The 14,892-nt window shown below is 42.3% G+C and overlaps 2 protein-coding genes across 8 annotated transcripts in view; one reads left to right on the forward strand and one right to left on the reverse strand.

Annotated features, from left to right (window-relative positions):
* col4a5 (collagen, type IV, alpha 5 (Alport syndrome)) overlaps positions 1-6,437 on the reverse strand; it is a 48,058-nt gene extending 41,621 nt beyond the window's left edge. The window contains exon 1 of one of the 2 annotated variants that reach the window (XM_071459804.1): positions 6,029-6,437. In XM_071459804.1, the coding sequence (XP_071315905.1) occupies positions 6,029-6,118 (90 nt within the window). In that variant the 5' untranslated portion in view covers positions 6,119-6,437. The remainder of the gene's footprint in view (positions 1-6,028) is intronic. The other variant, XM_071459805.1, reaches the window with a different exon arrangement.
* Positions 6,438-6,655: 218 nt separating this feature from the next.
* col4a6 (collagen, type IV, alpha 6) overlaps positions 6,656-14,892 on the forward strand; it is a 121,311-nt gene continuing 113,074 nt past the window's right edge. For 2 of the 6 annotated variants that reach the window (XM_071459797.1, XM_071459801.1), the window contains exons 1-3: positions 8,683-8,867; positions 9,041-9,161; positions 9,335-9,380. In XM_071459797.1, the coding sequence (XP_071315898.1) occupies positions 9,151-9,161; positions 9,335-9,380 (57 nt within the window). In that variant the 5' untranslated portion in view covers positions 8,683-8,867; positions 9,041-9,150. Of the gene's footprint in view, positions 6,681-8,682; positions 8,868-9,040; positions 9,162-9,334; positions 9,381-14,892 lie in introns of those variants that run through there. The other 4 variants (XM_071459798.1, XM_071459800.1, XM_071459802.1 and 1 more) reach the window with 4 other exon arrangements.

Genomic DNA, 14,892 nt, shown 5'->3' on the forward strand with positions numbered 1-14,892 from the left:
CACACATAAATACTCAGATGACAAGGGAACACAATTCAGAGGAAGTTGCTCATAGGAAAAAAACATTCAACGGCTAATGTTTGACCACAACTTTAAGCTCAACTAGAACTTCAATGAAGGCCTGGAAAAAAGGTGGTTCTTGAATTAACAGATGCTCAGTCAAAAGACGAAAAACTCCATCAATTTTAAAAACTTCTAAAAACTTTCTCCCTCATTGTCTTTCCCATTGGCACCTGAATGCAACATCATAGTTGACCAAGAATAGAAAGAGAACCACAATGAATATCTGGTGCCATAAAACAATGTAATGTCAATATGTAAAGTTCAATATACCTTTGGCGAACTGTTGCTTTAAAGACATAATCAGCAGTAAGTAAGAAAAATGGAGGGTAAAGAACCAGTTTGTTAAATTCAAAGACTAAAACCCGAGTCTTACTAACCTTAATCTGTAACCTAATTCAGCCCAAATCCACAAAGAGCTCCACTTTAATCTAAATAGTCCCACTGGTCTTCAAAGACAAGCAGCTCAAACCTTTAAGTGACCGCACTTTAACCCCCCAGATCAGGGATTTCTGACTTTTACAACCTTGAAGAGATTTCAAGAAACGTTAAGTCTCTCACATGAAGCGCACTTACTGCTGTTGTCATGTGGGGAGCAATGAATAACATGACTGCGAGCTGCTTTTTGAGCGTCGTAACAAAGTAAAAATAGGTCTAAGTCTGCTTGGTGGCCTGGGTAGTCATGAGAACTAAAGAGAAAATGTAATAAGATAGACAGATAGATGGGAAGAGAGGTGGGAAAAGACATGGTTGACCTTTAAAGCCTCAGAGCAAACAGCGAGGGATGGAGTAAATAAAGAGGTCTCTAATAAACATGCATTTGTTTACCGTCCTCTTAGCGCTGAATGGAGGTGGGTGAGGGAGGGAGGCAGGAGGGGTGACAATGGGGTTTGAGTGTAACTGACAGAAACAGATACTTGTGCAACGAGAAGGTTGTGGAGAGAGATTAGACCCTAACCTCCACAGGAAGAGGGCGCTGTGATTAGAGCCGAAATAAAGACTTTACTGTCTACTGATCAGTAAAAAAAGAAAAAATGATTATTAAATAACTAGAACTTTACTACTGAAACTAATACTACTACTGCTGCCAATGAGACTACTACTATTGCTGGTACTACTAATACCTCTGCTACTACTAGCAGTACTGCCAATGCTATTCCTACTACTATGGGGCTGGTAGGCTACCTGTAACGCTAAATTACTGTAGCCAGAGCTAGTCCTCCTCCTACTCCAACAATCACTGCAACTTTACCCTGCTACTGCTATAACACTAATTTCTGTATCTACCACTACTACTACTGCTAAAGCTACTGCTAGTCGTACTGTTGCTGCTAGAACATAATGCTAAACTGCTGTAGCCACTGCTAGTCATCCTCCTACCACCACAACTACTTGAAATTGACAATGCTACTGCTGTACTTCTGTGTCTACTACTACCTCTAGTACTAGTACTACTACTACTACAACTACTACCACTGCTGCCACTGAAACTACTGCTGTTACTGCTTCCACTAATACAGCATCTAAAAGTACTACTACTATTGTCTCTGAAACTACTAATCCTCCTCCTACCACTACAACTAAAACTATTGCTAACTCATACCACTACTGCACGCTACTACACCCTTGAATACTACTACATCTAGCCTAGAAGCTACTACTGCAGTTATATTGCTACTAGTAGTGGTAGAAGTGGTCCTACAACTATTACATTACTAATGCAACTTATACTGTAACAAGTAGTACTTCTACAGCCACTCCATACCTAAAACTACTGAAACTACTTCCATTACTTCATCTCTTTTCACTACCACTTAAAGTCATTGTCGTTACTGCATCTCAGCTTCAGCTTCCACAGCAGTCCTGCTTCTTCCAGCTGTAAACAGGGAATGAGTGAAGGGGTAAATGAAGAGGAGGAGGGGGGGTTGTATGTACTGGATCGGGGTAATTAGCTGTCTAAACATTTGGTGTTAGCTCTCATTGACTTTTGTCCAACTGTTAATCCTGACGGCATCTTCAGCTCATTGACACAGCATTGTGAGTTCTATCCACTAGGAAACACACACAAACACACAGAGACACACATTTGTGCACACTATACAGACAAAGGAGACAAATATGATGTACATGTTTGGGTTTATCTTTAGAGAGCTGCCTGTTTAAGATGCCCTCCTCCCGCAGCCGCTGAGATAAAGATGGAATTTACCTCGGAGAACAGATTCAAATGAAGAACAGGGAGATGCAGACAATCACAAAAAGAGGTGAGTAGAGGTAAGCAGGCGAAAATGCCAGCGTAAGTTTGAAAAATCTGACGTTTCATTCAGTCTTTTCAGAATATCCAGAGAATGTTTTTGTGACCGTTTGGGGAAAAATGGCAGAATTTAATGCAGTTTTTCTAAATGAAAAAACAAATTTGTTTTATTCAAAGATACCCTGTTGTAATAAAAACTGAAAATGATAATCAGATTCAAGGTCAAAACTTGGTACTTTCCCCCCTGAATTTAGTCTTCCAGGCAACAATAGCACTTTCTACCATGCAGCAGTTCATGTTTGTTAACTTTAAACATAGTCAACTGGAGAAGTTTGGCCAGAGCCTGCAAGTCCGGGCCTTGTTGGGGGAAGCTAAGGTCTCTGAGGAACTTGAAGATTACAGCTGGATTTTTTCTTTATTCTTGGCTCACAAAAGTGGTGCTAAACTGGATTCATTTTACATGGAAAACGGCAACGATTGGGAAAATTAATGTGAGTTTTCCCAACTTGAACAATTTTTGCAGAAGACTTGAAAGATTTGAAAACGTCTTTTAAAAGATCTCGTAGATACAACTGGTTGAATTAGAGTTACGTCTTCCATTAAGAGGACTGGCATTTCCAGGAAAGGCTGTACATTAGTCCTCTGAAAAGAATAGAAGGTGGGTGGAGAAGAAAGAAAAGAAAAGTCAAAAGCAAACAAAAGGAGAAATCTTCAAAAGCAAACTACAGACAAAGACGAGAGAAAACAGTGAAACACGACCTCCTCTCACTCCTTCACTGGAAGATGCAGTGTTAGTTAACGTCGAAGATTTATCTCAGCAATCTGAGGATGTTATGGCTAAAACCTCTCTCTCTCTCTCTCTCTCTCTCTCTCTCTCTCTCTCTCTCTCTCTCTCTCTCTCCTCTCTCTCTCTCTCTCTCACAAACGCACACAAACACACACACACACACACACACAAACACACACACACCAGACAGATTCCCCACCACAAACTCTACCTGGGATGTGGGTCACATGAAAGGTTAGGGAACCCGTGAACCCATGTGGGTGGTTGTGCAATCACCCATGTGTATGTGTCTGGTTGTGTGTGTGTGTGTGTGTGTGTGTGCGCGCGTGTGTGTGCGCGCACAGGAAAGCATGCATCAAATTAAGTGCGTGTTTGTGGTCGTGCGGCATTACAGGTTCAAAGGAAAACCTCCAGGTATACATTACTGCTGAACTCCCTCACCTGGGTGAATGGAGATTCATATCTGGACAAGGATTAATACTGCGCGCACACACACACACACAAACACTCTCAGACAAACACACACACCATCAACCAGCTGTGAAACAGTGATGTATGAGACGCTCCTTTTATAACAAGTTAATGATTAGAAACTAAATGTGCGTGTGTTTCAGTCCTGTTGTCCTTGTTCTGATTGTCCTTCTCCCAAATGTGCATTTCTGAACAAATCCAGTGGATTTTTATTAGACTTACATTAAAACTTCAACAAAAAAAAGTATTTGTCATATAAAGTCATATCATGTTTGGAGATACATGTATTTCAGTGGAGAGGGACTTTAAAGGCAGGTTGAATTCCTGTTTCATGCGCACCTTTCTTCCACTAGGGGGCCTCAGTGAGAGCAGAACGTGTGTGTGTGTGTGTGTGTGTGTGTGTGTGTGTGTGTGTGTGTGTGTGTGTGTGTGTGTGTGTCCAATAGCCCCCTGCACCTTCACTTTATCAGCCCCTCTTCCACTCCCTGATGAAGCCCATGTGAGGTGGTCGAAAGTTATAGTAAGTGGACCAAACTTCTCTTCCCAAGGTCAAGAATGGACTTTCACACTTTCCCTCTCATTCTCCAACCCCCTCTTCCTCTTCATCCTCATCCTCTCCGAGAGGCCACATTCCCCCCGCCCACACCCTTAACTTTACGTCTGGCAACAGTAACAACTAGTCTGTCCACTCAACAAGCCAACGCTGTAACATACACAACCAAAACCGAACACACCTTTAGCAGATTCTTTTACCTTTCACTTCTCTTATCACTTGTGTTCCACATGTTTGCTCTAATGTGTTGGCTGCACACTAACAATATTTTAGATGCTGCTGTGTTTGTATTTTTACGTATTTTCCTGCTCCTGAAACAGACGTAAATCCTTCTACAACCACATCTGTCCGTCAGATTACGTCAGTGCCTGTATTAGGGCTTCCAGCTTTCAGGAAACTGAAGATATAAAGTAGTTTACGCTGCAGCAGCATCAGCAGGAGAAAGGTCTCTAAAGTTCACATGTTCATTGTATATTTTCTAGACAAGATGCATAAACTCAGGAGAGGCCGCCACCTGTTGTTAGGCCTACAGTATGTGTACATTTCTCTTCTCTATAAACAGTGGGAAGACTGAATCAGAGCTGAATCTCAACTGAATGAGTGGAGATACATAAAAGTCTCCATATAAAGTCCTAATACTCTCACAGGCTCATTCTCACAGTATAAACCTGACGAGCTGCATGTGTGCAGGCTTGATTGGACACGCCTCGTTTGTGGGCGGGGCCACGTCAATCAGCATGCAACCAGTCCTCATGCATTATTAATGAATCGTGAATATTCAGCACCTACTGTCCAGCCTGTTGGAATATTACATGAGAAGCCAGACTTGAGAAACTTCCACTGACACACACACTTGCAAACACACACAAACAGCAGACACACACATTCAGACTCACTCTTTACGGAGATGTTAAGTTTGAGGGCTGCAGCTGAGGAGCCAGTCAGTTAAACTAATGCAGAGTGAACAGAGGTAAAGTATGCATAAACACACACACACACACACACCTCCTGGATCTTTGCTCCTACATGCATCCTAAGTGCAAAGCGACTTTCACCTTGGTTCCATATGAACTGAAACCAGAGTCATGTTCCTGCTGCTGTGGCTGCACAGAGTCCAAAACCCACAGGCTGTTAGGAGCACAATCAGCCAGCAAAGACTGATTTTATTCACACAAACACTTCAGTATGTGTCAGTAAGCAGCTGCTGTCAACCTAAAACACACCTGCAGGGGAGAGATACACCTGAGAAAAATCACTCTGAACCACAACATGTCTGAAAAGGCAGGCAGCAGGGATGTTACGGCTGATGTTTTAATCTGGAGGCAGGCGGGCTTTTAAAGACAGGCACACGGCGCGCCACCGCCGCGTCCCCCCATAATGCACACAGCCTTTTGCTTTTTTTTGTTTGTTTTTTTTTTGTTTTTGAAAGTCTGAATCTTTGCATGATAACAAGGGGAAGGGAGAAGTCGTGTTGCTACAAGGATGCCAGAACAGAAGGGAAGGAGAAACATGATGCGCAGGGAACGGGACAGAAACACCGTCCGATCATCCGTGGAACTACAAAGCACAACTCTTGAAGGTGCCCGTCGTTAAAAAAAAAAAAAAAAAGTCCCATAAAGGCTCAGCATAATAATTACAAGGTTATTAATTCCACTGCAACACAGCGGAAACAGCAGCAGGAGCATTATTATCGTTATTATGATAACGCAGGAGGATACGCGCTTGTTATAAAGCAGCTCCTCTATTTATAAACGACAGTTGAGCTCGCAGGTTGGAGCCGGCGGCGGTGTCCCGGCGCCGGCTCAGTGAGAGCGGCAGGTCCCTCGGCTCCTTCCCGCGGGTATCTTGCCGTTAGTTTGCACCTAAATCTCTGCAAATACACAAAAACAAGCGGAAACGCACTTACCGCTGAGTCGGATCGCTGCACCGCGACGCACAGGGCGAGGAAGAGCAGCGGCGCGGTGAGCTGTCGCAGGCTCTTCAAGTCTTTACTCATCTTGGGGGGGAATTAAACAAGGATCCGCCTGCGTTAACACTGACAAACTCTGCGGTTCTCTACTCGCATGTCATAGCCCTGCTCGCCCCCCGCCCCCCGGTGCACACTTGCTCTCAGCGGAATAGGAGTAATGAGGAAGACGCTTCTTCTCGGCTGTGCTGGCTGTTGTTGCGCTTGCAGAGGCTTCTGCTGGTCCTGGCTCTGGCACCGTGCGCCTCTGCAGTCCCCCCTCTCTAAACTTTTTCTCCTCTCGACTTGCAAACCTGCACTAGCCGGATCTACTTCCCACACCCAGTGCGCACTGATATCTGCCCGTGTGCACCTACACCACGACAGACAATTAATATAGAATAAAGTTTCAGGATAATTTGAGCGCGGAAACGTGGCCCCAGAGAGACAATCACTTCAGTCCAGCGGGAGATTTGTCTCTGTCGTTTTAGATTTTCTCTCACAATTAAAGAGAAGGCAGTGATGTTAGGACCTCCGCACCAGCGGATGGATATGGCCTTCCTCCTGCGTGCCTATCCAATCCTACCCAACGCCTGAGGCTGCACAAAAAAAGGTTTGGCATTAAACCTTTATTTGACATTTTCTATACGCCTGGGCATGTTGCATTCCTGCCAGATTATTAAAGGTCAAATAGTCACTTTTGACTCCTGACAGAGGGATGCTGCTGGCAGAATGGAAGAGAGGTTTTTTTTTTTCATAAATGAAGTGCATCATCTTCTCCTCATTTTACTGTTGCATTCTTTGAATGGGGCCATTAAATGAACTGTAAAAAGTCTTATTCACAGACAGTGACTACAATCAACTTACAGTTTATGGATGAGATTATCAAAACTTCCTCACACACGCACATGAAAGTGATATACTGACACTTCAGGTGCAGATTTTCTTCCTTTAATGTAGCTAAAAGTTTCACAAGACCATCATTTTTTTTAAAATCAGGTAGGAGTGTCAGACCCAGTATCTTCACAGTGTTGGAGGAGCTTTAGTGATGTGGGTTTAATCCCAACATGTGTATCTGTTGGATCAGTCTATATGGTAAAATGCATGTTAAAATCATACATAACCACCACAATTCAAAAATCATGAACGTGTACACTGTACCATGCAAATGACACTTCAATTCTCCATAAAACAGCTTTTTTTTTTTTGGGTGTATGACTTTTTTTTTTTTTGTTGTTGTTGAGGGTACGATGTTGCCCAGTCGCATTTTGCAATCTTTACATCAAGAAGTGCAATTGAAAAAAGTACTGGGCTTTATTGTGTTGTCCTTGACATTTTTGTGTGTTTATTGATAAAATGTGACGCACATCTTCATTTGTCCCTCTTTAACTGGTGGAGACCAAGCTTTGCAAGTTCACATTTTTTCCCTCTTATAAGATAAAAAAATGTCAAAACTTTCAGCCCAAATATGGAAAAATGAAACGTCTGGCCCCCGGTTCCACGGCCCGAGTCTGGACCATATACTTCCACATATTCTGGCTGGTATCCTCTGGTGTTGGCTGACAGCTGGAAGATTTTCTTTGTCTGCATCAGAATTGGTCCAGATGTGGAAGTAGCATCTGACCATCACGCTGTATTCGGGCCAGACTTGGGCGTACACTGGGCCAGAAGAAACACAAGCATGTGGCCCAAGTATAGGCCGGATGTATCTTACTATCTGGGAGGAAGCTTGATGTTGATCATTCAACTTGATGAGCAGTTATCGGCTTAGTTTGAAGAAAGGTTTGAGAAATCGTGGTGTCTATAGGCAGTGAGTTTAGGGTTAGGGTTGGGATTGGGAGTATAGCTATGGGAAAGTGATATATTGATTCAGGCAGCAACGAAAATACACAATATTTCTACAATTTGACAGACAAAGTACGAAACTAATGAGGCCGCAGGTGGGATCCTTGGAGACAGACCACAAGAAGAAGACAGTTCCCTTTATCTCAGATGCAACATGCAGCTCGAGCAGGAACATGAGCGTCGTCTGAACAAAGTCGGACATCAGAAAAATGATGTGATAAATAGCGGCGTCGCCTCACTCAGCTCGTGTTGAACAAGAATAGAACCTTGACGAGCTAAAAGAGGACTGTTTGCAACTTGAGTAACTCAGTGTCTGCACCATGTTTAGAGCGGACATCAGGACAGTTGTTTAAATAAAGCTTTTAATTTTATTTACTTAAAATAGACCTGACCCCACAACACAAAGCTGAGATGACTTGTAGTGGCCATGTTTGTGACCTGAGAGGAAAAGCTTTTATTGTAAATGTATGACGTCCCACATAAATATGCAGATGGAATTAAAGTTATCGTTTAGTAGCAGGTTTTATATCTTTGTAGAGATTGGCAAGATCAATTTATTGCTGCTAATTTTGCAAAAAACAATGATATGGCCACTTTACACTCACTTTTTATGCATTTTATATTGATATCACTGGGGAGAGGTACAAAAAAGTTTCAGAATTGAGTATCGTGAGTATAAAGTTATTCACAATCCAAAAATGTCTTTAATTCTTATGTTTCATGGATGAAAACTTGCATTGGAGAAAATGATGATTCTCCTTTGCCGGATCAGAGCAGTGTGCAGAGGTTCTGGTCTCTGTGCATGGCTAAAAAGTTCCTGTTGTAGGCTAAAGCCAAAGGTACGGAGGCATGAATGACATGTGTTGGCCCCTCCTCTCCCTCTGCTGTGGTGCGCTGCTGAGTTGAAGCGCAACAGCCCGGAGAGCGCAGCAGCGACTTCACCGCTGCGACTTTGGTGAGTTGGATAAGCTCTGATATTATGAAAGAAATCAGCCAGAAAGTCGCGGGGTTCCGCGCTGCTTGTGTCTTAATGCTCGGGGGTGTGTGTTGGAGTGTGTAGACAGCGGTGGTTTGTATGTCTGGCGGTGGGACTACTTTATCTCTCTTTCCCTGTGTGTCTCCGGGTAGATGACGGGGTTTTTGGAGCAGTCGATGAGCGCGTTTGAAGGGCTTTGCTGGTGAAGACAAGGGGGATCGAGTCTCGACCTGCGCTCCCCTCTCTGCCAGGCGGATCAAAAATGAAATTCCTGTAAGCATTTTTTTTTCTCCTCCTTTTAAAATCTGATTTCTCCTGAGTTTAGTTTTCGGGGTTGCAGGCTGCCGCAGCACTACTCGCTGCTGTGGGCTAAATATCAGGCCAGACCCGGCGCAGTTTACCTGAAGACAAAACACACTCATGAAAAATATGAATTTCTTTGGCAGGATTTGTGTCGTAGCAGTGGCCGTGGCGGTGGGATCTGCGCACGGAGTAAGTCCCATTTGTTTACTATTACCCTCCTTCAGGTGAAGTGCACGGTCCTCCACTCCGTTTATTTGACCTATAGCATAGATGTAAACTTTAAACAACCAAGCCGAGCTCTCATTTTAAATGTTGAGGTGCATTGTCGTGGGGCAGCTGCTGGAGCAGATACTTTTCGTGCATGTGAATCAGCTGCTTGACCTAATGCGACCAAAACGGGGAGCTCACTCTGCCGACAGCCACCCAGTGTAAACCTGCAGCAGCCTCCTGTTGCATAAAATTACACGTTTGTGTGTTTGCAGAGCGACTTTCATACGCATGCAGACACCCTGCACCCTGCACCCTGCACAGGGCTTTTACATGGGTTTAACTCCTCCATGCGTCACGCTGTGGGTGTCTGCAGCCCGCAGCATAAGGACACACAACTCTGAATAATTCTTTTTGTCACTTTACAAAACTTTTAGGACACTCCGGTTTCTTTTCATTTGAAATTACACTTCCAGATGTCTTCAGTTTGTACCAAACACTGTCTAAACTATGTGGATGATGTTTTTTGTGTGTGTGTGTGTGTGTGTGTGTTTTTTTAAAGCTTTGGCTCATAGGTCTGTAGGCCTATTTATGTGCAGCCTGAGGGAGTGAAGAAGCAGTTCATATTTGAGTGGGCCCGCTCATAGTCATTTGCACTTCAAACCCCGCCCTGCTGAATATTTAGGATATGGAGATTATTGGGGCAACAAGCCACACCTAGCCTATACAAGTATTTCTCCTCTGAGGGACACATGTGCTGTAGTGCTAGTGTGAAAGTAATATAATAGCTGCAGATTGCATGTTTTAAACCTTTTATATATTTTTTTCATCAGTATATTAGGCCTGTTTGAATGTTAAACTCTTAAGGTACATAAACTATGTACTTGCCACAAAGGTGAAAACAGGACTGTGTTTCCTTCAGCAGCTCATGAAAAGTTGGCATTTTAGAGATACCTGGTTTTCACACGAAAGTGAGGGTTCAATGAACAAGAAAGCAGCAACAATATGGCACAGAGGTGGAAAAAAAAGCATGCAGCATCAGCTAATTGTACAACAGAAGAAGAGTGCAGGGAGGTTACTACAGTGCTGGGACACCAACCGGCCTCCTGTGAGGACAAGGGTCAGGACAGATGGGTCAAAGCAGCTCTACACTCATCCTGAATTAGAATAAGAAAGAGCAGTGGCTGTGTTTGATGGTGTGACGGTGCAGGGTATTTAGTGGATGCAGCCACAATATGTTACAGGCCTAATAATTAAATGATTGTCTGCAATCTGAAGCGCAATCAGCCATAATCCTATGTTGTCACATCCCTGCTTTATCAGAGGGAATCGAACCGTTAACCCTGCCAGTGTCAGTGCCTTGCTCCACCAGCCGAGTGACAGGAAATGCTGGTGAGGTCGTCATCAGCTGCGATTGAGACGCTGATGGGGAACATTAAAGCGAATTGGCATAAAAAAGCTTCTTGCGACTCAATAGGACTCAGCTGATGGAGCTGCATTGACTCTGAACTGACTCCTCCACCCACTTCCCCTCCTCCCTGTTGTCCTGTGTTGTATGTGAGTGGCTGAGTGGGTGGCTGAGTGGATGCATAGATGTGTGTGTGAGTGAGTGACAGATGAGTTCATTGGGTGGTCTGGGTTGTTGTAACCTTGGTAACCGTGTCTTTCGTTGTTGCTGTGGTGATGCAGTGGTCCAGCCCAGAGCTAGCATGTCTTTCGGCTGGACCAGATTATGAGGTTAATTGCCTTCCTGCGCTACTGTACCTTGGCACCAGAGGAAAAGTTGTATTTATCAGTATCGGCAGATGAGAGTAAACACAGACACACCCGGTTATCTCTCCCTGTAAATACCATAGCATGCCAGATGAAACAGCGATGGCATTGTAGTGGGCATAAGATAAGGTTTGTTTAAGGTACAAATGCAACCAAATCAAAATAATAGTTGCGTATGACTTTTTTAAAATTTTTTATTTTTTTATAAACCCTACTACAGACACTGCATGTAAAAGTGTCCTATATCCTGATATGTGCTGGAAATTTTGGAAATATCTTCAGTATTAGGGCATTTGGCTTGTATTTGGATTGTGTACATTTGTGTTACAATTTTAGCATGATTGGATATTGGATGGAAAACAAATGAAAAATGCTGTTACTGTCTGTTTTTATCATCAAGATGCAGTTAAAGGAGCTTTTTGTAAGTTTAGCTATTGCTACACAGCCAAAGTTAGCATTAATAGCTGTTAACTCACCAGTCTGGCCAAGATCTTCAGCCTTGAACTCACATTACAAGAGGTTATAATACGTCCTCTGGGCAGCGTTACTTCTTCAGGGTAGACTGGACGTTACAGTGACTCGGTATCAGAAAGTGACAAGACAGACCGAGGCTACGTGGTTAGCATCCTAACTTCGGTAGAAGAAAATTAATAATAGAAATAGAGGCAAAACAAGAGTCAACATTGGTGCTGGTTTCCACCACTGGACACAGCAAGTAAAGGAATAAAGTTTGACTCTTCTAGACTGCTAAGCAAACAGCTGTTTATGCTAACGTTGGCTATGTAGCGACAGTAAAACTTACACATTTTGGACAATTTGTGTTCAGCTTGTTAGCTAGCTAACCACAGTATCTTACCATCTAGAAGAAGCTAACTATGTATTTTGGTTCAAGTAGCATGTTAGCGTTTGTTTAGTTTGCTAGTTATGATGCTAAAACAAGCCGTTTGTTCAGGCTAACTAAACTGAGATGTCACAAGCTATAAGCTGCAGTGCTAATGTATATTGAGCCACATTAGCGACTTAGCTTTATTTATGTTATTAGTTATCAACCCTAAACCCGTACCACGGGTTCTTTCAGGTAGCCCCCTTTTTTTTTTTTAGCTCTGTTTTAGATTTATGATGCTGCAAAGTCATTTTTGAGAATAATGCTTAAGTGAACATACAGAGGGAGCATCTGTAGGAGTTTATCCAGAGTGTCTGCAAGGCCTGACACAGTTGTTGGCACAGGGAAAACGTCGCACACAGGTGAGGAGGAATGGTGAGGAGAGGGGAGGAGGCGTGCCGGGAAGGAGAGGAGGGAGCAAATGATTCTGTACAACCTGGACAGTTAGAAATGTACTTCTTACATTTTCTAGTTGGAATGCAAAATGGATGGGTGCAACCATGTCTAATGTACATGATGTGACAAATGAGGGTTGTAAGAAAATATTTGATTGACCTCTTGTGTTGCAGGAATGGATGCAACTGTACCAAACAGATTTTTTCTCTTTTAACTCTTAATGTAGCATTTTTGCTGATGATTGTTGAATGAGGTGCAGTTTTAGATTTTTAGGTGTATTTTTCTTACTGTTCCACACTTTTATTTTTGTACAATATGAAATTTAATGAGCAGACTCTTGAAACACCAAGTCCACATTCTTTTTTGTCAGTTTTGATGTTAGGTAAACATGATTCTCTTGTAGGCTTGCAGCTAATGATTTAAAAAAAAAAAATAAACTCAATAATCCTTCCTGTTAGGGTTAGGGTTAGGGTTATAAATCTCAGAACATAGGGAAAATTGACCATTATAATTTCCCAGAGCCCAAGGTGAAGTATCCAACCTGCATCTTTTAACGTAAATATATTCAGTTTACCATCATGTTTAACAAAAAAGCATCAAACCCTCAGTCTTGAAAAGCCAGAATCAGCTCATGTTTTGACACTTTATAAAATTACCAAAGCCATTGATCAATTGTCAGAATAGTTGCTGGTTGATTGTTGTTGACCGATCAATTAATCAACTAATTGTTTCAGCTCTTATTTGTAGAATGTGGATTAAAGATGCTTTAAAGCAACTTCAATCCACAATGTAAGAACATTAGTGTCAGGCACCTTTCAAATAATGAATCATTTGACCAATTAATTTCCTGTCAATCAACTTATCTATTTGTCTATTTACTTATGACACGAGTGTAGGAGATACTCCTCTCCTCTCCTCTCCTCTCCTCTCCTCTCCTCTCCTCTCCTCTCCTCTCCCTCCCCCTTCCATTGAATTCCTCCAGAGCTTGGCAGGACTTGTCGGGCTATCTCCCACTCCCCGCAGGTGCTATAGGCTGAAACATTCCAGAAACGCTAAGTGAGCAACTGATCGGTGGTTGATTTGTGGTTTCATTACTACCCCTTCACAACCCTCTTTCCTATCACTTTTTGCCCCCACTGCTTCCACAAGTCAGACAATTCATTACAGGTTGATTTATGGTGTGATTTGTGGGCAGTGGTCCGCACAACCTCTCCAGCCTCCATGTGGTGTCACAGCCCATTTCTTTCTTTCTTTCTTTCTTTCTTTCTTTCTTTCTTTCTTTCTTTCTTTCTGTCTTGTTCTCAGTATAACTTTATATGCAGCAAATTAATCAATTAATTGAACAAAATTTTAATTGCCATTAATTGGTTTTCATCTTAATCAATTTTCAAACAAAAATTCAAAACATTCACTGTCTCCAACTTTTCTTAATCACTCAGGATTGGTTGATTGGATGAAATAAGCAATTTGTAGATTTTTTTTCATTCAAAATAAAGATAAAAATATTTGGCAGATTAATTGAGAATAAAAATAACAGTTGATGTTTTATGTATCTGCGTGTCACTCTTAGCTGCAAGATGTTTTTTATTTTCCCCTCATTTGCAGAGCGTGAAAAACTCTTAAAAATGTGCCTTCAGGACAGAAATAAACTCATATTTGTTCAGTCACACCTGATTGAATGTATGTGGTTATAGAAATGCGGGTTTTTGTACACCTGTTAACTGACTTGTGCTAACATGATCGTAAAGCCCAGAGTCAAAGGTGACAAATCATTATTACCAAGACCTTTACTTTTGTATCATACTTAAGAAACAATCTATGCGAGCTAAACAGTCTAGAAAAGCTTTGCAAGGTTTGGTGTTTGATAAATTTCACAATTTTCAATAGACTATATCACTCAGTTTTATAAATATGAATGTTCTTTGCTATTTGAGAGAAAAAGAAGGTGTCAAACTAAAAAAAAAGTTTGACCACATGATTGTAGCACAGAGAAAGCTGTCAAACCTAATTAAACATGATTTATGACTAAACTGTCAGGTACAAAATATTTCAGGGGTCTTGGTTTGAATATCAGCATGTTCCTGGATATTTAGGGATGGCAGAAACTGAACTGTCCCCGAAGGCTTTTGCCTGAAATCAAGAATTAGTCAAGTTCATGAAAAAGTTCTGACGCTGTTTTGAAATGTGGTAGATAAAAACGCTGCTACCTTTCATCCGCTTTCTCGTCCCTGCTTACACCTCAGTTGTTTGCATGCTTTTTGTCCCTCCAGTGTCACCCTACTTTTACCTACCGAGCAAGGCTAAAACCCTTTGTCAGTAAAGTGCATTAGGAAACCTGTAAACCACACATACTAGGTTTAACATACCGTTGAAAAGCCCCTGTTGTTCTTCTCCCACGCCCACACTTAAAGCTCTGCTACCTGTGTGGTGCTTGCATGCATT

This window comes from Trachinotus anak, unplaced genomic scaffold, assembly GCF_046630095.1.
Source record: "Trachinotus anak isolate AG129_WGS33_773 ecotype Australia unplaced genomic scaffold, CSIRO_AGI_Tana_v1 ptg000023l, whole genome shotgun sequence".
Taxonomy (NCBI): domain Eukaryota; kingdom Metazoa; phylum Chordata; class Actinopteri; order Carangiformes; family Carangidae; genus Trachinotus; species Trachinotus anak.